Source organism: Podarcis raffonei, chromosome 14 (assembly GCF_027172205.1).
Source record: "Podarcis raffonei isolate rPodRaf1 chromosome 14, rPodRaf1.pri, whole genome shotgun sequence".
Taxonomy (NCBI): domain Eukaryota; kingdom Metazoa; phylum Chordata; class Lepidosauria; order Squamata; family Lacertidae; genus Podarcis; species Podarcis raffonei.
The window spans coordinates 43,934,296-43,959,390 of record NC_070615.1 but is presented as its reverse complement, the minus strand read 5'-3'; the positions used below and the strand labels follow the sequence as shown (position 1 = coordinate 43,959,390).

Below are 25,095 nucleotides of genomic sequence, written 5' to 3'. Positions count from 1 at the left end.
AAAGAATAAACTTTATCAAGAGGGACACTTTATTACAGCAGTTCATGAGGTCTTCATTTTTGTCGCAACCCTATAAATCAGGAAGGGAAAACCTTTGGCATTCCAAATATTCCACTATTAGCCAGGGATGATGGCGGTTGAAGTTCGATATCTGAAGAGCTAAAGGTTCCCCACAACTGCTATAAAAACCTCCTTGGCAGTAAATCCCACTGAACATAGCAGGGCTTGCGTCTGAGTAGCAATATTCACTGCCTTTTTTTGTAAAAAAAATTCTAAGGCCAATGTGGACAAGAATGCTGGCACAAATTGAAGGCAAAAGGAACTTTCCAACACAACTACGGAGTATTAACATTGGTTTTATTTTTCTACCACCCTCCTCTGGCTGCTGTAGTTTTGAGCATCTTCTGTATTATGTTTGTTTTCTGGCTGCTTAGGAGTTCTGTATTTTGCCCAAGGGTGTGGTGTTTCTTCTGCCTCCATCCACTTCAGCCAGCGGAAGTAGTAGGCTCGAAAGCCATTAATTTTCTCCAGGTAATAGTCCTTTGTTTTGTACTGCAAGAGGAAAAGGAGAAGAGAATTAACACTCTAGGACTTGCCGATCAGAAGGTTGGTGGTTCGAATCCCCGCGACGGAGTGAGCGCCCGTTGCTCGGTCCCTGCTCCTGCCAACCTAGCAGTTCGAAAGCACCTCAGAGTGCAAGTAGATAAATAGGTACCGCTCCGGTGGGAAGGTAAACGGCATTTCCGTGCGCTGCTCTGGTTCGCCAGAAGCGGATTAGCCATGCTGGTCACATGACCCGGAAGCTGTCTGCGGACAAACGCCGGCTCCCTTGGCCAATAAAGCAAGATGAGCACCGCAACCCCAGAGTCGGTCACGACTGGACCTAATGGTCAGGGGCCCCTTTACCTAACAGCAAGAGAAGATTAGTTCTACTCTAAGAAGTGAGAAACTGCTTCTTAGACTTGTCAGGAGCTTACATAATCTTTTTGCTGCTTTTATTTGGAAGGGGTGGAGGAGTGTGCTGGTATTAAAAAGTTTCTGCTGAGGGAAGCAAGTGCTTAAACTCTCTTCTGCTGGAATCAATGGGATCTAGAAGTGTTACCAGGTCTGGCTGCTACCAGTTGTGTTTGGTGGTCTCTCAAAGAGCACAGGTCAGATAAACTGGAAACTATTGGATTTCTCACATTTCATCAAATAGCCCTATGGCAGAAATCCATAGCATTAAACAAATTAGAAGGCTGTACCTAATGTTGCCCATACCCATTAAAATTAGTGAACAAGTCATGTCAATAGACTTCAATGCGTAAGAATATCACTGAATACAACCCAAAGGTATATAAACATTTCTGCAGAAAACACACAGTATCAGTGTTGAATTAAAACATGCAATAAATAAGCTCATCTAACCTCTCACCTTGTCCCATGGTCTGGGTACATAGTACATTTTCAGCTGTCAAATTAATACTATTGGTGCAAGACACACTTCAGAACTTGTATGGAGAAGACCTTTATCCAATTAAGTAAAAAGGTAAAGGTACCCCTGCCCGTACAGGCCAGTCGTGTCCGACTCTGGGGTTGCGCGCCCATCTCGCTTAAGAGGCCGGGGGCCAGCGCTGTCCGAAGACACTTCCGGGTCACGTGGCCAGCGTGACAAGCTGCATCTGGCGAGCCAGCGCAGCACACGGAAGCGCCATTTACCTTCCCGCTAGCAAGCGGTCCCTATTTACTTGCACCTGGGCGTGCTTTCGAACTGCTAGGTTGGCAGGCGCTGGGACCGAGCAACGGGAGCGCACCCCGCCACGGGGATTCGAACCGCCGCCCTGACAATCGGCAAGTCCTAGGCGCTGAGGTTTTACCCACAGCGCCACCCGCGTCCCTTTATCCAATTAAGTAGATGCTGGTATAATGGCCTTTCTTTAGATACTGTATACTTGCGGTCACGTAGCAATCCTATACATTTTTCTTCCTCAACCTGGTGCCCAACCATTATCCCTGACTACTAAATTATGCTGGCTGGGGCTGATGAGAGTTTGATTGCAAATATCTGGAAAGGAATATGTTGGGAGAAGGCTGATGGCGCAATCTGGGTAAATGTGCAGAGGACACAGAACTGCAAGGGTGTTGAAAGAACTGTGCATATAATATGTGGTCTTAATTTTCTCTTTGGAGTATAAATCAGCTTCTGCAGAAAACCAAAGGTTACCTCACCCTATCAAAGTTAGGAGGATACTGGGCTGCAAACTCCAGCTGGCGTAGGACAACTTCATTGGGAGGAACACGGTTTCTACTCATATCTGCGAGGATCTCTGTGAGGTAGGCGTAGTCCAGTCTCTTCACAGCTGCAGTTACAAGCGCACCATAGATCTGTACATTGGGATTTATTCCAGAACGCTGAAAAACACAGCCCCAAACTGTCAGACAAAGGTAATTCTGAAGTCCTTACACATCTAGGAGTTTCACAGTATACCAAGATTACTGCCCCCAAAGCCAGGGAGATGGGGATTTGCACACTACACAACTGATTGCAATGGCCACCTGAAAGACAAGATCCCCTTCTGTTAACAGAACTCCTCATGAACATGTAGCCATCAAAACCACCAGGTCTGCCGCATGCAGAACAGCTTGAAAAGCTTCAGTTTTCTGTACCTTCATGTCTGAGAGTAGCTGCAGTCCATCCTCTTTTTTGCGGCAGGCTATTGCCAAGTTGCAAAACGTCTGTAGATTGGGAGAAAGTCCCTCCTTCAGCACTAGGGGCAGCAGGCTCTGTAATATACAAAGGCATGTGACAACAGCTGTCCAGATTACCTGTTCAAGTTCATGCTGGGAGGAGGTGCAATGTGCACGGATGAAGCTAATTGAACATTGGAAGCTGCCTTACATTCAGTCAGACCACTGGCCAATTAAGCTCAATACTGGCTACTACACTGACCGGATTTCAGACAAGGTTCTGTCCCAGTCCTACCTGGAAATGCTAGGGATTGATCCTGGGACTTTTTGCATGCAAAGTACTTCTTAGTCATCACTGTTCTCCAAAAGGTTATGGCCTACACCCGTGGGTGGGCAGGAAATGTATCAGGTTCTGGTAAAAAAACAGTAGTTCCTGCAAGCCTGAAGACCGTCCATCCCTGACCCACACAGACTCATATGTCCGTGATCTTACCTTTGCTCCTTCCAGATCTCCTCCTTTGCTCTTCTTCCTCACCAAGGTGTTAAAAAAAGTTATATCTGGTTTCACGTTGTGCTCCTCCATCGCCGTCAACAAGGAAGACTCTGACTGGCCGTTGGGCTGCACCAGCTCAGCTAGCAGTGTGAAAGTTTTGATACTGGATGTGGCACCATCTTCCTTCATTCTCTTTAAGAAACCCTCCATGTTCCCAATGAGTGCCAGTCTGTCGGAGGGGGTTGCCACCGTCCCTAAGGAGATCACATTTTCGTTGGGCGGCTGCGAGTCCAACAAGTTGGGGAAGTTGAAGGAAGCTTTGGAAAAACACAGAGTGTTTGTTTCTGCCGCATCTGGAGCCATCTGTTTTTTATCAGAGATCCCCAAATCCCTGGGTGCAGCAGAATCTGGCAAAGTAGAGATATCACCAGTCTCTGCCTTTGCACAATTGTCATTTTTGCTTTTGCTTTTTTGGCTATAGACTTCCTGCTCAGGTTTTCTGTCCTCCTCCGGGAACACACATTTTTCCAACATCTCCACATCAAACTGCATTGCAGCTCCAGCATCTATTTCCTTTCCTCGCCGACCCTTCGCCTTCCGGTGTTGCTTACCAGCTTCCAGTCTCAGGATAGCTGGGCTTTCCTTGAAAGTTCCTAGCAACAAATTGGAAGCTATACGGGGGTCACCAAGGCCGCAGTCTCTGGCAGCACCGAGCATCAAGTTGTAGCTGTAACTGTCGGGTTTTAAGTTCAGTTTAAGCATCTGCTGCCAAACCTGTTTTTGGACAGAAAGGTCAGGGCAGAGAAAAGAGAAATGTACCCCAGGTGATCCATATAATTACAGTTTTAACACTAATGGGAAACAGACAAGTTGATCCTAAATGTGTTCACTTGGCAGTAAGCCTCAGTATTCAGAGATATTTGCTTCTTGGGATTGGAGACTGGAAGACAGCAGTTGTCCCCAAAGCCACTTAGTAGCTCAGTTTGCACATTACCGTAAAACAGTGTATACTGTGAAAGCACCAATCTCATCCATGTTGCTCCTCCCTCACAGCATGCAGGAGAAATGGACCATGATTCCTGGCATTGGGTTATGTCTGAAATGGGGCCCACGGTTTGTTTAGCTCCAAACAAACTATGAGCAATAAACAAAGTAGCCTGTGGGGGTAGTTCAGAATCAGGTCTGCAGGCTGGATCCTATCTCCTGCCCACCTCCTCCATGGTACATGTTGTGTTCTGAAGGCAAATGTTTTAACAATCATGCTAAGAAACTGCAAATGACATAATGGTGATTAACTAAAGAGGAACACATTTTCTCTTGTCTTTTTAAAAAGCAACTCAGAACTGATAGCACAGCCTCATTAGCATGATGCTTTCAAAAAAATTTGAGATGGTGTTGAATTGTTTTAAATATGGTTTTTATTTGATTTTAAATTGTATGGCTTTAACATTTTGCTGTCTACTGCCGTGGGTTCCTCTGGGAGGAAGGCTGGGATACAAATTTAGCAATAAAATTAATCTAAGATGTATATAGCTCCTTAGTTCTATAAGATACATGGAAATTTAAGGATCACAACCAGAGGAAGCAATCGCGTAAGAAAACTGGTCAGAGTGAATGCAAGCTTGAAGCTCTTTCTTGGTTTGCTCTGCTGTAAAGAGGAAAGGAACATACAGACCTGCAAGGCATAGCGAAACCCATTCTCTTTGTCTTTTATGCACCCCATAAGCAGGAAGTTGAAAGTCTCTGTGGTGACCGTATGGCCTTTGTGGACGATTTCCTTAATTAAAAAAAAGGGATGAATACAGTAATTTCACACTTGTTCCACAATAGAAATCCTTAATGAAACATTCGCTCTTTTGTAGCTCAAATGGAAAACATCTCTCTCTCTCTCTCTCTCTCTCTCTCTCTCTCTCTCTCTCTCTCAGATAATAATAATAATAAAAAGATTCAGGAAAGTCTAAGAAGGCCAAAAGTGACACTTTCAAATTAAATTAACCAAGGTACAAATGTCCATCAATACTGTGTTCACAAATACTATTGCTGAGGTCAGCTGGGAAAGCTAATTTCAACCTTGTACTGTAAGAAACTAAATACCATGCACTGTCTAATTCTCTTTAAGATTAGAAACAATACTTTCATTATTCCACATTCTAACTTGTTGGCAAACAGGAGTTTTTAGTTGGATTTACATGCCTCTCTGTCCCAAATCAGACCAAAAATCAGCAGGAGATGGACCTGTTTACAAAAACGGAACCCACTAAAAGCAACAGAATCTCTGCCCATTTACCAATTTGTGAGGAGTGGGGGTGGAATTTTATGGGAAATCAGAAATTTGTCTACAATAACTAATGTTCAGATAGTGTATCTTGGTTAAAATGATGGTCTGCAGATGACACCAAACCAGGAGGGGTAGCTAATACCTCAGACGATAAAGTCACCTTGAATTCTGATTCTAACAGATTGGAGAACTGGCCCAAAACTAACAAAATGGATTTCAACAGAGATACATGTAAGATTCTGCACTCGGGCACAAATAACCAGATGCACAAATATAAGATGGGAGACACCTGGCTTGCCAGTAGTACATGTGAAAAGGATCTAGGAGTTTTAGCAGACCATAAGTTTAACAGGAGTCAACAGTGTGATGCACCAGCAAAAAAAAAGCTAATACACAGAAAATAATAGTATCATGCTATTCTGCTTGGGTCAGACCCCTCCTGGAGTACTGTGTCCAGTTCTGGGCACCACAGTTTAAGAAGGATATTGACGGTGGAACATGTGCAGAGGAGGGTAACCAATATTGTCAAGGACCTGGAAAGCAAGCCCCATGAGGAACGGTAGAGGGACTTGGGTATGTTTAGTGTGGTAATGAGGAGACTGAGAGGAGATAAAATAGCTATCTATTTCAAGGGCTGTCATATGGATGGTGGAGCTTTTTCTGCTGCTCCAGAGGGTAGGACCCGAACCAATTGATTCAAATCACCAAAAAATGAGATTCTGACTCAACATATTTCAGCTGTTTGATGGCAGAATGGACTGCACTCCTTTCATTGGAGGTTTTTAAGCAGTGTTTAGATGGCCACCTGCCAGGGATTATTCAGATGTGATTCCCGCATTGTAAGAAATTGAACTAGATGGCCCTTGGGTCCCTTCCAGCTCTACAAGTCTATGATTCTACGCAAATCATTTTAAGTATTTGGAAAGCATTCTGAAAACCTGGAAACAGAAGTAACAACTTTGTCTGAAGTAAACACTTTCATTCCCACACCCTGCAACATTTCACAATCCTGTGCACTGTTTACATTTTGCAGTCTCCCCACCCCATGTTGTTTGTTTGAAAGTGTTGGATGGGCCTTTCCTACAAGCTCATGCAGTTTATTTCCTTGAGGATAATATATGCCACTTTCTGCTACATAGTTCCAAAAGGAACTTGCATAAAAAACCAAACACACAGATTAAAACAACCCAATTTTTATACCAGAAGCTTCTTTACCTTCAATATGTCAAAGCACACCCGGAGATCTGCACAGCGGGAGCACACTTTCAACAGAGAATGGTACGTGACTATGTTGAGCTCAATGTTTTTGTTCAGTAGTTGCTGCCGTAGCTTAAGCGCATGTTGCAGGCCCGAGTCCTTCCAGGGTGACTCTGCACAGGCGTTAAACAGGGCTGTGTATGTGGCGTCAGTCGGAGTCAAGGCTCGCTTCTTCATCTGCCTCCCAAGAAAACAGCAATAGATACGCTTCATAAAAATACTCAAACAATTATGCGGTATCAGGAATAGAACAGGTACTCTGTGAAAATATCGTAATGCACAGGAGTCAATTATGCAAATCCCAATTAGACAAGAGAGGACTTGTATATTGAATGGAAAACTTTTAAAGAAAATATTGCAGGTGTCACAGACTTCTAGCAGGAAGCGCTGAGAGCCAGACTTCCAAGCACTCGATGCCAGAGTCACTATTAAGATGGAAGGATGTAACGGGGATTCGATTATGGGGATTTAAATTAAGAAAATAAAATAATAAACCCTGCAAGGTATGTCAGCCCACCCATCATATTAACTAATTGCAAGAGTCACTGCCAATATCGCCACATGCCCTTGTGTTTCCTCTGCCATATGCTGTTCATCGTGCTATAGAATTAAAATAAAATGAAAATTCCACATGGCTATGTGATTCCTACTGCAAAGAATCAGAGGGAAATCCCAGGCAAATTTGCTGATTCTTTTTTTAATTTGATGCATTGTAGGCCATGAATTTGTGTTTTCTTGTCAGTTTAGAAACTTGGCACAAAAACACACACCAGGATGCTGGCTAATGGGATGCCTGTTGAATGAACAAATGGAAGGCAAGATCTGCTTTTGACTTAGCTCACTAGAACAGGGCTAGGGAACCTGTGGCTCTCCATCTGTTGCTGGACTCCAGCTCCCATCATTCCTTATCATACTTGTTATGCTGGCTGGGACTGATGGGAGTTGGAGTCCAACAACATCCACAAGGCCACAGGGGGTGTGGTGGAGGGATGACACGACACAGCTCAAAAGCAGTAGGTGAGATGGATGCACCTTTCTCCACGTGAATGAAAGATGCCCCAAAACCTTCTCAATAGCATTTTGCAGGAACATTTGTCTTTCAATTCTTCTCTGGCAACAAGAGTTCCCTAGTTCAGAGATGGGGAACCTGGGAAACTCCAGATGGCATTGGATGCCTGCTCCCATCAGCATCAGCCACACTGGGTGGTTTCATACAAAAACTACCCCTGGCTTGGTTTTCTGACAGCAGCTTTCTTCCTTATGTTAACGAAACCTGAATACTTACATCATTATAGAGCTTGAATGCCTTCTTCACATAGCCAGCTCTGCCACAACCACCGATCAGGACAGTGTAGTTGCTCTCTTCTGGCCGAACACGTTCCTCCTTCAGCATCTGTACCTCAAACAGGTTCAAAGCCTCTGCCAGCTACAGTTAAGAGAGGACAACTGTGAGGGCGCAGCAGGAACTGTTGCTACTGCAGGGCCTGGGGAACCTTTCTCATCCCAAAAAGCCCTATTCCCTTATGGGCAACCCTTCCACGGGAACAGCGGTCAGTCCCCATTGGCATTTTAATGTGTATCTTTGGATTAAATATGGGCAGGTTCCAGGTCTGAATAGGTTGCTGACGGCTGCACAAGATCACACTGCTCATCTAGCTCAGGAATTGGGAGATGCAGGCAGAAACCTTGTCTACTGACCCCACCTCTACGGCCCATGTGTGACAGGTGGGCATCACAGTGGCATTGGATGACCCATTTTTGTCAGCATAGTTTGACACCTTGCTTCGCCAGCCCCAAGGATCAGCTGGTTGTTGGGTTTTGCAAAGGGCTGTGCACAGGGTTTTGCCAATGTCAATGATATGGTGTTGGGTATGGGCTTGGCCAATATTAGGCCTGTGGACTGAAGGCTCCTTAACCCTGATCCAGCCCAATATTGTCTACTACACTGACTATGAGTGGCATCCTAGAGTCCCTGGCAGGTGCTCTATTCTAGCAGTGAGCAATGGCTTTTCACTAGCTATACAAGTCTATTCAATACTCTTGCAATGAAAACAGCTGAGATAATGACCTTGCCTTCTTTTATCAATGCCTTGCACTTCAAGAAATACCAATACGGAGTGTTCCTGGGACCTTGTCTGGGTTTTGGTTCCAATTCTTCCTCTTCTTCCACTTGGCTTTTGAGTTGCAAATCGTGAAATTCTTCAGAAGCTTTGTGAAAAAATTGTCTAGAAGAAAATTTTTGAGACAACAACCCAAAGCCTTCGTCGTCATCAAATTTCTCTTCTTCATTGCTGGCTGCTTCAGAGGTGGTGGCCGAGTGTGTCTCTTTCGGATCTCTCCTATGTAACTTGTAGACCACTGGGGATGAACTAAAAGGTCTCAAGGCCAGAAACCTGAGATGATGTGCATTTCTAGGCCCTGCCAAATGTTTCTTTGAAATGGACCTCAATCTGGAAGTAGAACACAGCCAAGGATAGAAAGAACCTCTAACAGTGAAAAGTCCTGCAGGGAAGCAATGGTGTATCAGCTGCAAAGCCATTGTGGTACCCGCTTTCGTCACCTTGTTCTCCGATTAGACGGCCATCTCCTAGAATCCAAATCCAAAACATTTATATATCTGAATCCTCACTTTTCTTCAAAAATAAAAAAATAAACAAACCTGCAGTGGCTTCTGTTAAACATTAAAATGATACATCAAAATTAAAACAAGATCATAGAAAGTAAACACAGAACTGATCAAATTGTTGTATCACATCAGGGATGGGGAGCCTGGGGCTTGTTCCTGCTTTTATGCTTTTATGCTGTTTTTTCAATCAGTAATTTGCACTTTAAAAATAAATAAATAACTGAGACCCATTAATTTAAATGGGTCTATTTTGAGTAAAACTTAACTGTATGCAACGCTTTACCTATACTATTATATGCTGCTCTGAAATCTGTTTTGATGAAAGGTTAAGTGTGGAAACATTTCAAACAAAGCTTCTTATTTTACATGCACCCACTAGACTGTTTTGACTGGTGGAATTGGCAATAGTGCAGGTTCCAACATAATACCCATTCCGTATCTTTAACAACTTGATATTTTATTGTGGCAGCACCTGCACTTTGGAACTCCTTGCCTACGGAGATCAAGCAGGCATCTTCATAACACTTTTTTTGTCGCCTGCTGAAAAGAACATTCCTGTTTAGAGAAGCCTACCCAGGTGCTTAGAAATAAGCTTGCCATACGTCAGGAAAATTCCTAGCATGTCCTTGACTTTGGGTATAAAAAAATGGCACCAGGGGGCAAAATGTCAGGGAAAACTCGGGTGCATGGCAATACGATGGAAAAAGCTCAAAAATTTTGCAGGTGTCAGGAATTCTAGTTCTAGTATTTAAACTTTGAAAGTAGGGTTGCATTCCCCCCCCCTCCATTTTACTGTTTTCTCTTTTTGTAAACCGCTTTGAGGGTGTTGCTGTTGGTGTTTTTTTTTTACAATAAAGCGGTACGTAAATTTTACGAAACGAATTAAGCTTCTCAGGGCTGAGGGAAGAAGCCCCCCACTCCATACTTCTAGGCAGTGGTGTCTTCCCATCAGATGTCAAGGAGATAAAGAACTATACAGCCTTTAGAAGACCTCTGAAGGCAGCCCTGTATTGGGGAGGTTTTAAACACAGTATTTGACCTTTTATTATGTTATATATGGGGGCAACCCAGTCAAATGTTCCGACTATAAATATTATCTTTAAGATAATATCATCTTTAACATTTTAGTTTTATATTATGTTTATTTGACTGTATACTCTATATTTGACTTTCTTCAGATTGTTTTATTTATCTTTTATTGATTTAATATGCTGTAAACCGCTTTGAGATTTTTCTTAAAATTATAAAGCGGTATAGAAATAAAATAAAAACCATAAAACTATTATTATAATTATTATTACTACTACTACTTTTGTCAAGAGCAGTGTCAGGATCAGGCTCGGATGGGAAAGCTGAGGCCCTCCATGAGTTTTGCTGGACTCCAATTCCCGTCACCCGTGGCCACTGTGCTGCGCTGGCTGAGGCCGACTCTGGGACCCTCTTACACGGCCGAGGCAGAAGGAGCCTCCATGAGGCGCCGCCACCACCACCTCCTCCTCCTCCTCTATATTGCGCGCACGCGCACACGGGCCGCCACTCACCCGCCAACGTTCCCTCCACGCGCGAGGCCAGACCTCCCGCTCGCGACTCCCGACTTCCCCGCACGCCTCGACCTCTGAACGTGGTAGGCGGAGCTTCTCGTTCGGGCTGAGGCGATAGGTCCACCTCGGCGCGAGAGCCGATTGGCTCGCTCTTCCTCCGCCTTCTTCTTCCCTCCCCATAACAATGCTTCCGACTCTTGAAGCGAGGGGAGGCGGGGCCGGAAAGAGGAAAGCGAGAGAGACACGCACCATGGCTGCGCGAGGGACTTTAACCTCGCCCACCCAACTGAAGGGGCGGGGCCTAGTCTTATTGGCTGAGCCGGAGAGCGGAGGCGGGGCTTAAGGGTGCGCGTGCGCAAGCCCCGCCGCTCCCAGCATCCCTCGCGAAGGCCCGTCGCGTTCGGATTGGAGGGAGCTGGTGTCCCTCTTACTCGCGCGCGCACACAAGCGTTAGGCTCCTCGCTCGCCCCGCCCTTTGGTTTTACCTCAGTTTTCCCTAAGAGCCGAAGCGCCTCGAGGGGAGCGGAGATACTTCGCTTCCTTGCCCAGTTTGCCTCCCTCGAACGCACAGCCGCAGCCGCCGCCATGCAGGAACTTATCGCCAGCGTGGATCACATCAAGTTCGACCTGGAGATCGCGGTGGAGCAGCAGCTCGGGGCGCAGCCGCTGCCCTTCCCGGGCATGGACAGTACGCGAGGGGGCGGCGGAGGGAGGGAGGTCAGGGAGGGCCGCGCAGGAAGAGGCAGACCCAGACCCCACCCCCCATCTGCTCTTCCCGGTGGAATTGAAGATGGAGGGAGAGGGAGGCAGAGGCACACATTGCAATTATTATTATTATCATTATTATTATTCCCAATACACTGAATAGGGGGCTTCGAGGGAGGTGTTAGCTTGCAGGACACGTCACGAAAGGGAGACAGAGCAATCCTCGTTCCATGCGGATGTCGTATAATTTTTGCTGCTGCACCTAGGTTTTGAGGGGGTTTGTTTTGTTTTTTAAGCTTCTTTCAGAGTCTCAGTGGGATTTAAGTGTTATCTCAATAAATTGTATCAGTTGTGTGGTTTACGATCCCACAAAAACACATTTTGGAATAACCCCCCTCCCCAGAAGAAACTTCTACTTTAAGGGGTAGGTCCTGTTGAATTTGGCAGGGCTTATTTTTTGAGGAAGGCGGTGTAGGTTTGCCCTGTGAGTCACTGAAGAGAAGATGGATGGATTAAAATATGAATCAAATTTATTTAAAAAGGGGGAAAGTGAACCTACTTGTAACCCCAATGTAGGAAGAGCCCTGTTGGAGCAGGTGAAAGGTCCTGTGTAGTCTGGTTTCTTGCCTCCCGTAGCAGCCACCCAGATTCCACTGGAAAACCCTCCAGTAGCGCATGAAGGCAACAGCTTTCTCTTCCTATTGTTCTGTAGAAAAGGACTCTGAGATACGCTGACTCTTGATTCCAGAGGTTCCATGTAGCCATCATAACTATGTGGCGGTACTCTCAAGACCGGATTACTGCAGTGTATTTTTGGTGGGTCTGTCCAGAAGCTCCAGCTGATGCAGAATAGAATGACCAGACTGCTGACAGGACCACCTGGCCAACAACATGCAACATCATTATTAAAAAAATCTACTACTGATTGTATACATTTACAAAGCCCTGAAGAACTGAGATCCAGAGTGCCTTTAGGACTGCCTGAGCACTTATATCCCAGCTCATTCCTTCAGATCATCTGCAGGAGTGTTGTTAGCTGCCTGCCCTACCCTTGAGTTGGTGAGGCTCATTTGACATTGACACAAATGATGGTCTTTAGTGTCACTGGTCTTGTGCAATACTCTGCCAGTAGAGTTTCAGCAGGTGCTTTCTGTTTCAACTTTTAAACACCAGCTGAGAATGTTCCACCAGGCTTACGTAGGCAATTAAGAATACATATTTCCATAATTAGTCGATGAGTCTCTGATTCTGATTTTTGTGTGTTATTATGTATATAAATTATATAAGCCACTTTACTATTTTTAATGCTATAGCTGTATATAAATCTTTTAATCAATAAATAAATGACTAGTTGCTGTTGATAGTGCCCTCCATCAATCACACATATGTCATTGTGTTTTACTCTGTACTTAATAAAAGGGTGCATTTTATTGGCCTGTTGACTGATAAATTGATGGTGGTGGTAGACTAGCGAGTAAAATTAAAGATGCAGCTTTGTAGGATTAAAACGATATTTGAGAAGTCAGTTGCTAAAGTGCAAAGGAAATATTTTTTAAAAAGAAAAAAGTGGATCCATAAAATAGTATAGTCAACAGCTGTAAAATTTCCATATAACTGCACCAAAAATGCCTTAAAAAATAATAACTTATTTACTTGCCCCCAAAGCCGCAGTAGGAAGCATAATAACAACGGCTAGCATTTCTATAACACATTAGAGAATTCAAAACAGGCAAGCTTTGGGTGAACAAAATAGGTAGCCAGCTTAGTACAAACTTCTCTTCACGGTGCATGTGGGCTTTCAAGTTATCCACAACATTCTCAGGCTAAGGGAAGAAATGCTAGGAAAACCTTTTCTGGATTTCTACTTGTTACATAGCTATGAGAGGCTCAGGAACACTGTGTATGTTGCCCCAGCAGTTCCTGTCTGAATATGGACTTTAAGAAAAGAATATGAAATGTGCGCTCAGCCATAAATTCATTAGATGATATTGGGTAAATTTCCATCTGAAGACTTGAGTGATTAATTTGTATAGCGGTCTTCATTTTAATAACACAACTGTTGAAAACTACAGAGGTGTGGGATATAGGGAGCTTCATTGTGAATCTCTTTTTCCACAGAATCGGGTGCAGCTGTCTGTGACTTTTTTTTAAAAGCGGCCTGTGGAAAAGGTAAGCCACACCTGCAAATTGCTGTGCTAGAAAAAGATGAAGCAAAGCCAGTTAATAAACCACAGTCCTTTATTATGAATCAGTAGTTAGTCTTTATTGTTTATATACTGCATCAGTGTACGTAGCACTTGACAGAGAAACAAGGAAGTCTTGTTAGGTATGTGGACATAAGATGTACAAAACTTTGTAGAACTAAAGGGCTTCCAAGCAGACTATCAGTCCCTGGTACAACAAAACCACTTTTTTGACACCATTGACTTACAAGCTGAGTTATCAGAATAAAAGTAATACATTAGGATCTTGTGGTTTCCAAGCTCCTATGATTTTTTGAGAAGACATGATTTTCTATTCATGGTCCCTCCTTTCATTTTGACATCTCTTGGTCTATGAGGGGAGAAGTTGTTTCTACCATGTTAGTTCTGCATGAACAAATATGCTCTGTGAGTTCTGCATGAACAAATATGCTCTGTTTCTTTGACCTAAAGGAAAAATGTAAGACCTGCCTTGATGCTTTCCACCCATAATTCAGATGGGGTGTGTGTTAAAGAGCATTTCTTTTATCTCTTGTTTTCTGCACAATAGGAGGAATGTGTCCCTTCCGGCACATCAGTGGTGAAAAGACAGTGGTTTGCAAACACTGGCTACGAGGGCTGTGCAAGAAGGGTGACCAGTGTGAATTCTTGCATGAATATGACATGACTAAGATGCCAGAGTGTTATTTTTACTCAAAATATGGTAAGAGGAAATATAGTATCTGCGTGAGTTTTACTGGTACTGTGAAGGCTTGCCTTGTACAGAGGAAGTCACTCAATACAAATAGACATTTATGAAGCACTTTAAAATGTTGAGGGTACTTCACATATATTATCTCAGCAATCCTTACAATAGCTGCATAAATTAAGGTCAGTACTGTATTATAATTCCACAAGGAGATGCTTGCCTAACACCACCCACTGATGACAGAAATTTGCAACTTTGTGATGTATAAATTTTGATATTAGATCCTTGATACAGATTTTGCTGTAGCTGTTTTATGTATTTATCCAAAAGCACTTATTCTCTATATAGAATGTACCAATGAATAATTCGATTCTGGTGTTCCTGCATTGTGTAACTCTAATGCGTATCTCCCACATAGTGTAAACCACTGAATCACTGCATTCCATGCTTATCTGACCCTGGAGTATTTTTTTGCAGCTAGTCAGAATATTTTGCTAGGACAGTTTTAAGTTAGCACTGGAGTGTTAAACTAGCATCTCCTTGAAGCTTTCCTATATGGGAATGGAATGTCATAGTTCCTTTCTGAAGGCCTGGTTGTCAAGGCAACTGTGCGATAAGTGCAAAAGCTGAATGAAGGGAAGTTGCTAACACAGTGGAGCCTGACATTTTGATGTTTGCTTGATGTTTTATGATGTATGGCTATGTGTGTAGAACTCTAGAAAAGCTTTGCTCTACTGTTCAATCAGAGCAATCTTTCTAACTGGCAGTTCATTGCTAACCAATGGTTAGTGGGCCTGTCCTATTGAGCAATAGCTTTTCTATTGTTTTTTATTTAAAGTTTGGTTCCCTCACCTGGGCAAGAACCAGTGGTTTAGAAGTAAATTCTTACTACATTTGTAATTCCATATTATGGTTGCTATACTGTACTGTCCTAGGTCTCCATAGACACATCAGCCTTGAGTTGTAGTTTGGGTCATGTGAAATCAACTGCTTCACACATTTTGGGGCCGTGTATTAGGATTGGCAGTAACACAAGGGAACGAGATAAGTTACCTTGCAATTCTCGCCAATAGGAGCTGGTTTATGAGCTAAACTTACTTGCAGTGAACATTAAATTCTGCATTTTATTATGCTGTCTGGTGCAGTTTAGAATTTCTCTTCCCAAGTGTTTATAGGACAAAATAATCAAATATGTGTATAACCCTTGAGCGCGGGCATATGGTTGTACATTGAGTAGTTCTGTTTGAAAATTTGCACTTTTAGTTATCATTGTTTCATGATGTGCTGTCCATAACGTACTGTGAATTCCATAATTTTTATATGCCTTATTTGTTTTGGGTTGCACTTGAAGTGAATAAATGATTTACGTGACACCAACTTCATGGAGATTTAGTAAAGGTAAAGGGACCCCTGACCATTAGGTCCAGTCGTGACCAACTCTGGGGTTGCGGTGCTCATCTCACTTTATTGGCCGAGGGAGCTGGCGTACAGCTTCTGGGTCATGTGGCCAGCATGACTAAGCCACTTCTGACGAACCAGAGCAGTGCACGGAAACGCCGTTTACCTTCCCGCCGGAGCAGTACCTATTTATCTACTTGCACTTTGACATGCTTTCGAACTGCTAGGTTGGCAGGAGGTGATTTAGTATAACATAAGTAAAAACCTTAAATTGTCTTCATTCTGAATATGACTCTTTATGCTTAACTTTTTAGAATCTTTATTTATCTGGCTAGAGAAGGTTTACACTACCAGAAGAAAGCCAAGATTCTAGAAAGCCAAGATTCTTGTGAATAGCAAAAGATATGCATTCAAGTTTTTCCTGATGCTGTATCATTGTTCTGGGAAAACTGTTTGATCCTGATGCTGATGCACAATGCTCTTTCTCTCTTGGTTGGTCCAGTAAAGTGAGTGTTTGTCTACTGCAGGGGAATGCAGCAACAAGGAATGCCCATTCTTGCACATTGACCCAGAATCTAAGATCAAAGATTGTCCTTGGTATGACAGAGGTTTTTGTAAACATGGTATGTATACCTCATATTTCTGCTGATGGCTGTGTAGCTTGCTAGCCTGCATCTGTGTTGACTTCCAACATATATTTGCTTTGCAACCATAATGTGAAGCTGACACACTTTGCACCTTGGGAGAGTCCCATCCCTGATGTCTGGCATAAGAGTTGGCTGCTTAAGAATTTGTCTTCATTTCTGGGAAATTTCTATTTGTGGTAGTGAAAAAGTCTCTGAAAATTCACAATCCTTGTAGCTTGAAAGGTCAGAAATCACAGGTAGCCTTGGTTGGCTTGTCTTTGTGTGTATACAGCAAGCCTTGTGTATCCTGAATGTTTCCTGTGTCTGCATATAACAGATATAACCATAAATCTTTTATTGCAGGCCCCCTCTGTAGGCACAGACACACCCGTCGTGTTATATGTGTGAATTATCTGGTAGGCTTCTGTCCAGAGGGCCCCACTTGCAAATTCATGCAGTGAGTATGCTCCAGGATTATTTCTGCTGTTTTGTTTCCCCTTCAACCTTATACATCATAACTTCTATATCATACACTGGCATATATTTCTTTGAAAGTTGCCCCAGGCTCATTCACAAGTGTCACAGGCTCATCCACCATGCCCTCTGCCATTCAAATGTACCCTGGAAATCTTTTAGGCTGGTTCCATAGTCAGAATATTCATCAAATGAATGATGAGAAAGTGCTGGACTCTTCTTTTTTGGGTTGAAGAAAACATTTTAAACCCATTTCTGAATAAGATCCATAGTAGTAAGAAAGACATGGGAGATTTAGAAGCCAGAAAGTTGGGAAAGGTTGAGGAAAGAAAATTCTGCACAGCCCCATCAATGCCCTGCTTTCTGGAGCTAAGATACGATCCATATGGGAAGGGCCTCTTGTACACTTGAAGGTCTCAAAGCTTGGCCCTGCCTTCTGGAACAGCTGGGAGGAGATCCAGTGTAGGATGAGGCCCTCCTTCACTGTCAGAAAACACATGGAAGTGAAATGGTCTTGGAGAATGATTACTGCATTTCACTAATATATTTAACCTACTGAGGCTTGTGGCTTCCCATTAAGGCAGGCTTGCACAGAGTTCAGGTTTTGCTCAGGGTGCTTTGCTATCATACTTGAAAATGGGAAGATATTGTCAGGTTGACAGTATCCCAGAGTTTTGACTTTCCCTAGCAGCATGGGGTATAGCTTGTTCCCACAAGTTGTCTCAAGGTGTTAGCCCTGTAAGCATCTCTCAATCTGGCTGGAGGAGAAAGTACCTCATGCTTCTTTAGCCTTGAGGGTGGGCTCTTCCTCAAGCTGCTCTTGTTGTTGGTTACTGGCCTCTGAATGGTTTGGTTGGGGAGAATCTGTTTCTCCTTCCTGTACTAGCGCTGTATGTAGAAAATACTTTCTCGCTGCTGTAGTTTCTGTATTCAAGCAGCAAAATGTAACATGGAGAGGAATTATTTTCTGTTGCTCAGGACAGGTATGAACTCTGAAGCTGTAAGGGGGAGGTGTCAGTGGTTTGAGGGTCAATTTAATCTTTGTATGTTTCCTTATGTACACTTTCTTTTTAAATTAGCCCTCGATTTGAACTTCCCATGGGAACCACAGAGCAACCACCGCTGCCTCCACCAACACAGCCACAACAAAAGGTATGCAGTACCCCAGTTAAATCTACAGACTTCTGCAGCATCTTCTGAATGCCAGAGGGTTAAGGTTGTTGAAATAGTTGAACACCAAATATACAGTTTATATTCTTCAGAGAATAGAAATCGCAAAGCACCATTGTGAAATCATTGAGAGGAACTTCTTTTTTTATTTGAAGGGTGTATCTTTTGATGCACCATTGGTGTTCCATTCTCTAGTCAGGTACTGTGGGAATTTCTTGCTGTCTGAAGGTTGGATGTTACATACTGCATTTGTAGAAGCCTTGGCAAAAAGAAACATACTTGGGGGTAGTTGCATTTCAATCATGGTTCAGGGCAATGGTTCTTTTTTCTGAATTGATCAATGTGTGGGCTGCTTTTCCCCCTCTCAGCAAAATAACAATCCACCACTACAGAGGTCATCATCCCTCATCCAGTTAACGAGTCAGAACTCTTCTCCCAACCAACAGAGGACCCCACAGGTCATTGGAGTTATGCAGTCTCAAAACAACAGCATGGGGAACAGGGGTCCTCGGCCATTGGAACAGGTCACCTGTTATAAGGTAAGCTGAAGCCTACAGGTTGTAGGGGAAAGGATTGTCTGGGGAATCTTAAAACTCTGCACCCCAAAACCTGAGTTTTGAAAGTGAAATAAACATAGTTGCATTTTATTTTCATACATCCAAGCAGAGAGTGTTGTTTCAGCCTACTTTGAAAAATAATGGGATTTAGGGACTTGCACTACTTTGCATTATTACATATAAGCACCTAAAACTTCCAAGCACTCTACTGTAATGTTTAAGAAGACAGTCCTTTAATTGCAGGGATAATCTAAAAAGGAATATGTAAGAGTATGAAGCAGCAAAGCAATGGATAGGTATCGAATAAGGAAACTCATCTCTGTCTTGGGAACCTGCTTACACCTTTGTGAAAACACCTTTGTTAATATGGCCACACCTCTGGAAGTTGTTGCAATGGAAGGCAACAAAGTTGAATTCCATAGTTCTCAAGTAAAAAACTTACCCAGATACAATTATCTGTCTCCCTAAGTGCGTGTGACAGGATATGAAGATGGGTAAAGAATTACTATCTATATCAGCAATGACAAATCTCTGGCCAATGGTCCTAATTTGCCTTGCCAGGCTGATTGGACCAAGGCATGCCCACTTGTCACCTGATGTGGCTTTGAACAGTACCAAATTCACGCTGAGGTTGCAAATGAACATTACTTACAGCCATAGATTAAATGTAGTGCCGTTTAACATTTGGCATCTTACTTTGTCACTGCTTTCAACAGGGATACCAGCCACTTCCAAAAGTAGCACCACAGGGAAAGGCACCAATTCAAAGTTTCAGTCATATATAAACTATTGACTTCCAACCGTGGTAGCACTTTAGGAAGACAGGCTTTGTGCTTATCATTTGCATTCACGCTAATGTTTTTATTCGAAACTTTTAACTTCCTGCATTTTAATAGCTTCATTATTTTTGTCCTCTCTCCAGTGTGGTGAAAAAGGACATTATGCCAACAGATGCACCAAAGGACATTTGGCATTCCTTAGCGGACAGTGAGCCAGCAGCACCTTTTTAAATGTGAGGGCCGAGTTTTGCCTGAAACCACATTGAACTTGTTGAGCCATCTTTTTCCCCCAGTGACTAAATGAAAAGGACGGCCTACTGAGGACTACTTACCCACCACCTCTTTTTTTGTATTTCATTTGTTTTACGTCTTAGAACATAAGTGGTGCCTGCCTTTATTCAGACTGCCCAGCTGGGAAGCAGGCTGAAGAAAAGCTTAATACACAAGCCTTCTTCCGAAATAGAATATTTGGAATAGGCACTCCTTGTTCCAATATCCTTGGCTTGGAAGTCTTTCATTTTTTCAGCAGTCCTTGGCTATGGGTGGAAGGTGGGAATTGGCTCATGAGATGTCATGAGTTGCACAGCTTTGCTGTGTTCTGCACATGCTTAAAATCTACACTGATGCCTTCCTTGTAAAGTGTTTGGTCCAAGGGTTATTGGTATGTCACGGGGAGGGGGGAGGAGTTGGCATTATGCTGAAGTCTAGTAGAATGTCCTTGCCTCTCTAGCCAAGATGAAGTCACAAAGCTACACAGCTCATGTCCCTTCAACTGATTAGTCAGAGTTGAAAAGCAAAGGTATTTAAGTTTATTATGCATTCATAGTTGGAAGTAAGAGGGACATGTGTGTTTAAACTCATGTTACATGAAGATTATATGTACCTTTTCAGAAGCACCTTTCCACAATCCTACAACAGAACTATACTTGATTTTTGATGGTAGAATCTGCACTTTCTGAAATTTGTCATACAATTCTGGCACATTATCAAGAGTTGCCCAAACTATCTTTAAGTATTTATTTCCTATTTTAAAGGGAGATACTTTGATGTTAATTTATCAAGTGTGACTTTGGGAGACAGAAAAGGAGCACATGCTTGGGAAGAACTAACTGAGGTCCTGCATCACAACATAAATCAGGATATTTAATTGGTTTTTAAAAACTACCAAGTGCATAAGATTATCTTGTAGATTGAGCAGTTATATAGCAGGAACAGTGGTTTCAATTTTACTAAGGAGTTACTAAGGAATCTTCCTGCTGCAAAACAAGAGCATTAAATGTCCCTCATTAGAGAAACCAAAGGAAAGAAGCTATACTATTTCACTTTGGTTTTGTTGCTAGGGCCAAACTGAGCCTACCTCTAAAATGAACACAGCTTCAGTCACCTGAACTAAATTATTCTGCAGACTTGAGTAAGTTCCAAGGATGTCATATAGTCTCTAGATTTTGTTAATAGCACTGACTATGTCTAATGCTCTTTACTCCTTCTCCTTACAACTTCAGGCAATTATTCACTCATGGGCTGTGGTTAACAATCCCTTCAAGCACCAACTTAATGTACACCCCCCCCCGTGCCCGCTGTGGGATCAGTTTGTTTACCTTGCAGTGATCAAATTAGTTCCATCAGTCACAAGGAAAGTAGATATTTTATTATTGGTCACAGAATACACTGTTGAGTCTAGAAGGTAAGAGCCAATCTGCATTCAGTTGAAGCAAACTCACTACGAGTCGCAGTATGGCAGCTTGTATTCTTCTGGTCCATCCAGCTTCAGTGATACTTCCTCCAGCGATCATGCTCTGAATAGCCAAAACAAACAGTTGCAGTCTTTTGGATATTAGTATATGGAAGTGCATCCTTCATTTAAAAGGTTTATCCCATATTTCCATGTGTGTTCAAAACAGCTTCTAATTACCATGACAAAGCTAAACAATGACATACTATATACGATCATTAACCAAATATCTGGGGGAAATGGGTTTTACCTAACGCCTGACAGCAACATGGCATCCAATTAAACATTCAGGTTCCCAACAGTAAGCAGCTACATGCATCTGGGAAAATTACAAATTTCCTATGAACACAACCTCCCCATTTCTCCAGGACAAGTACTCAGAGCTATACTTTGGCCATGTAAGTTCAATTTAGGTATCCCAATAAACTTTAGTAGTTCCAAAAGGAGAGTGCAACAGATGCAATCCACCATAGGTCGGGGCATGAAGCATGAGCAGAAAATCAGCATTAACAATTCTCCTCTCAGAGGACTTGCAGTACAATCGCATCTTACGCAGGGAGATATACGCATATATGCAAAAACTGCTATACTTGAACCACCCATTAGTGTGCTTACATTTCCAGAGCCAGTGCACTGAGTGGGCCTTGTCCCCCAAGCAAGGCCATCACATCATGTTGGCTCTGGAAGCCTGAGGATGGTCATGCAAGTTCTTGTGGGAACCTGGGACGGCCCCACAGTATCTTGCAAGAGCACCCCAGAGCCTGCCTGCTGAGCAGGGCTTGCCCAGTAAGCAAGGGAGGGAGGTTAAAAGATCTCTGCTTTGCATGCATTTATCATGTAAAGTTGAAATCGTGCGAAAGATGCGACTGTACTGTATTTACTGCTGCTTTTTAGGTATACACAATGAAAGTTTTACTCACTTATATGGTCGAAGCTCCACATGTAGCTGAGAACCACATAGGCAGTTAGCATCATGGCGACGCCACCAATGCCTGGTTTCTTCACATCAATGTACTTTTTGACAAATCTGTCATAGCCTAGTGAAAAAGGAGCATAGTCTTAGCCATACAGATAGCAGAGGAACACCTAGTAGTGATAAGTGACAGCTACACTAAAAAGCTAACAGAATAAGGAAATGAAGTCTTCAGCCCAAGATCACTACTTTTGCAGCCTGTTGTTTAGTTCCATTGAACTCAGTGGCCTCAATGAGACCTACTTTTCTAGCTAGTGTACTTCGGCTTATAGCCCAAGTAGGAAATTTATCAAAAATCAGGATTTTACAACAAGGCTGTACCATTTAGTTTATCTAAACACTTTAAAATGGCTACATTAAGACATATGCTTAAGAACAGAGAGAAAGGGACAGAACTCAGGTTAAAGCTGCAGCTCTGTAGAACAACAAATGTTTTGCAAAAGGCCTTGCGTTCAATTCCTTCCTGTCCAAGTAACTGGGCTCGGAAATAAAAACCTGCTTGAGATGTTGCAGAACTACTGCCAGCTCTACATGGGGTAACAGCCCTCTGGTTTTTTATTCATAAGCAGCCACTGCCTCTGTATGTTTTTATGCTATTCCTGTTGATTTTGCAGTTTTTAGTATATGCTTGTTTTTTGTTTGTTTTAAACTGAAGGGTGGTGTACAAGTCCTTTAAGTAAGTAGGAACGAAGGCCAGAAACTGCCTGTTCAGGGTTGTAGTTCTGTGTGCATTTATTTGAGTGTGCCAATGAGCATAGTGGAAGTTAGTCAAGAGTCGAAATGCAAAGGATCTGGCTGCAAGACTGAGGAGACTTGTGGCTCAATCCTTTGTCTTTTTACTCTTATGCTACTAAATTCAATAGAAATATACTCCCAAGTATGTATTTGGATCACACTGTGAATGCATCAAGTGGGATTAAAAATCTGAAGGTGGATCACAACTAGATTTTCAAACCCCATGAAGCCTTTATTTCGTTGGCAAATTAAGAGTATTTCAATGGAAAGTGTGATCTGTTGTACACTGAATCCTGCCAGTGTTTCTCAGGTATAACACTATTGGCAGAAACCTAATAGGAGACTTCTGAAACCCTGGTTATCTGCACACAAAATGTTGGCGTTGAACAGATTAAATATTCAGCAAGACAATCACATGCATACAATTCCTGCCACAAACATATGCTCCACATCAGATGTTTCACAGACACTCACCTCCTCGGATACTCGTAACAAACCCAGCTGGGGTGTAATCTCGAGTTGCTAACCAGTTTGGCAACTGCCCCACTTTTACATCCAGCAGCCTCATATCTTTTACTGGAACTAAGAGAAAAAAAGAATGTGAGGGTGGGTATCTGCTATGACTTACCCATCCCTATTCCGAGGAGGAGGAACAAGTGGTAACATAAGGTTCTCCCCCCCCCCCACCTCCCCTCGGAGGCGACCACCAACTTCCAACATCTTCAGAAGATGAATAGGCAAATTCATGGAGAAGAAAGCTATTGGTGGCTTTTAGCCATCACAGCTATGGCACAGCCTCTTCGGTTGGAGGCTATAAATACTTCCCAATACCAGTTACTGGAAACTGCAGGGAGGGAGAGTTGTTCCTGTGCTCAGGTCCTGCTTGCAGGTTCCCCAATAGAGGCATCTGGTTGGCCACTGTGAGAACAGGATGCTGGCCTAGGTGGGCCATGATCCGTTAGATCAGACATGTCCAACCGGCAGGCCGTGATCTACAGGACCTATTTCCGTGGGCGTCGCATTGACATTTATTTTCTCCAGGTTGCTGGGGTGGGGGAAGAAGGTGGGCAGCTGATAGGTGGCTTTATCGCTGCGTGTGACTGTCAGCGATTTCTTGTAACCCTCCTTAAAAAAACGCTCAACAACTCTCCCCGCCCCAAAGCTCAACATCTCTGGGCAACCCTCCCCCTAAAAAGATCAACAACTCTTTCCACCCGCCCCACGCATGCTCCTCCTCCCTCCAACGACAATGGGTTTTATACTCCCAGTATTAAAAAGCTGCCAGATTTTTTAAATATTGGGAGTAGATAGCAGTCTCTTGGGAGTTGAACGTGCTTGCATTAGGTTATTCTTATGGGGTGGGGGGGAAGGGGCATTCGAAGCTTTGTCTGCCGAACTTCTCCCTGACACTGACACACAAATGCAAAGGAGAGCTGTTGGGGGGAACAAAGAGGAAGGTTGGGGTGAGAAACGGTGGCCTTAAGGGCGAACCCCAGCAATGAAGAGCAGCGGCCTGGCGCTTGTACCCAGGGCTACATTGAGAAGGGCGTCTCTTTCTCAGAAGGCGCTTCTTTCTCCTTCCACAGAACAGCGGGGCGCTTCTTCTCCGGGAAATGGGAGCAAGTTAATCCCAGCACCGCCCAAGCCCTGACAGGAGCCGGGTCACCTTGGCGTCTCCCTCCCTCAAAAAGCGCTTACCGGGTCGGTCCGCCATCTTGAAGCCGCTGCAGCGCCTCCCTGCTCCTCCGCTCGCAAGGGCTGCCGGGAGAAGGTTGCGCGCGCGGGGGCTCGTGGGAAAAGAAGGTCGCCCTCTCCTTGGGCGGTGTAATGGGCGGGCCTGGCGAGGTGGGGGGAGGGGGGAGGGACTGGGCGGAGCTCGTTTGGGCGGGAAAGAGAAGCCAAGCGATTGGATAAGAGCGGGACGTTCTCCTCACAGGTGTCTTTGGCGACCATCCTTGGCGTGCGCGCACTTGAGGAGAGAGATCCACTGAAGGCAGTGGGAGTTGCTTCCTGAGTAAACAGGCATAGGGTTTCATATTCCGCTTTTTTTCTTTCCTGAAGGGGAGCCAGAACGGCTTTTCAGCTGAAAAATACCCCAGTCAAAGAAAACACACAACAACAAAACAAGCCCAGAAACAATAAGCTCTCGCATAGAAAATACTCTCTTAATAAATGACTTAGACGAAATGTTTGTC

At 43.6% G+C, this 25,095-nt stretch overlaps 3 protein-coding genes across 8 annotated transcripts; 1 reads left to right on the top strand and 2 right to left on the bottom strand.

Annotated features, from left to right (window-relative positions):
* Window positions 1–340: 340 nt before the first annotated feature.
* PTCD1 (pentatricopeptide repeat domain 1) lies at window positions 341–11,455 on the bottom strand. Of its 6 annotated transcripts, none has more exons than XM_053365985.1 (9): window positions 11,348–11,455; window positions 8,764–9,282; window positions 7,981–8,121; window positions 6,654–6,872; window positions 4,836–4,937; window positions 3,161–3,934; window positions 2,647–2,763; window positions 2,209–2,391; window positions 341–552 (listed from the first exon to the last, which is right to left on the bottom strand). In XM_053365985.1, exons 2-9 carry the CDS (start codon window positions 9,232–9,234, stop codon window positions 358–360), a joined length of 2,202 nt encoding a protein of 733 aa, XP_053221960.1. In that variant the 5' UTR covers window positions 9,235–9,282; window positions 11,348–11,455; the 3' UTR covers window positions 341–357. The 6 variants fall into 6 exon arrangements, with proteins under 6 accessions (XP_053221960.1, XP_053221959.1, XP_053221961.1 ...); XM_053365984.1 differs by lacking the exon at window positions 11,348–11,455 and adding an exon at window positions 10,863–10,971; XM_053365986.1 differs by lacking the exon at window positions 11,348–11,455 and adding an exon at window positions 10,767–10,788.
* On the top strand, window positions 11,446–19,955 carry CPSF4 (cleavage and polyadenylation specific factor 4). The gene is made up of 8 exons (XM_053365989.1): window positions 11,446–11,550; window positions 13,686–13,736; window positions 14,319–14,471; window positions 16,382–16,477; window positions 16,844–16,937; window positions 18,034–18,106; window positions 18,493–18,663; window positions 19,604–19,955. Exons 1-8 carry the CDS (start codon window positions 11,448–11,450, stop codon window positions 19,670–19,672), a joined length of 810 nt encoding a protein of 269 aa, XP_053221964.1. The 5' UTR covers window positions 11,446–11,447; the 3' UTR covers window positions 19,673–19,955.
* Window positions 19,956–21,086: 1,131 nt separating this feature from the next.
* On the bottom strand, window positions 21,087–24,720 carry ATP5MF (ATP synthase membrane subunit f). Its single transcript, XM_053365991.1, has 4 exons — window positions 24,599–24,720; window positions 23,375–23,482; window positions 22,113–22,229; window positions 21,087–21,256 (listed from the first exon to the last, which is right to left on the bottom strand). Exons 1-4 carry the CDS (start codon window positions 24,612–24,614, stop codon window positions 21,228–21,230), a joined length of 270 nt encoding a protein of 89 aa, XP_053221966.1. The 5' UTR covers window positions 24,615–24,720; the 3' UTR covers window positions 21,087–21,227.
* Between the last annotated feature and the right edge of the window lie 375 nt (window positions 24,721–25,095).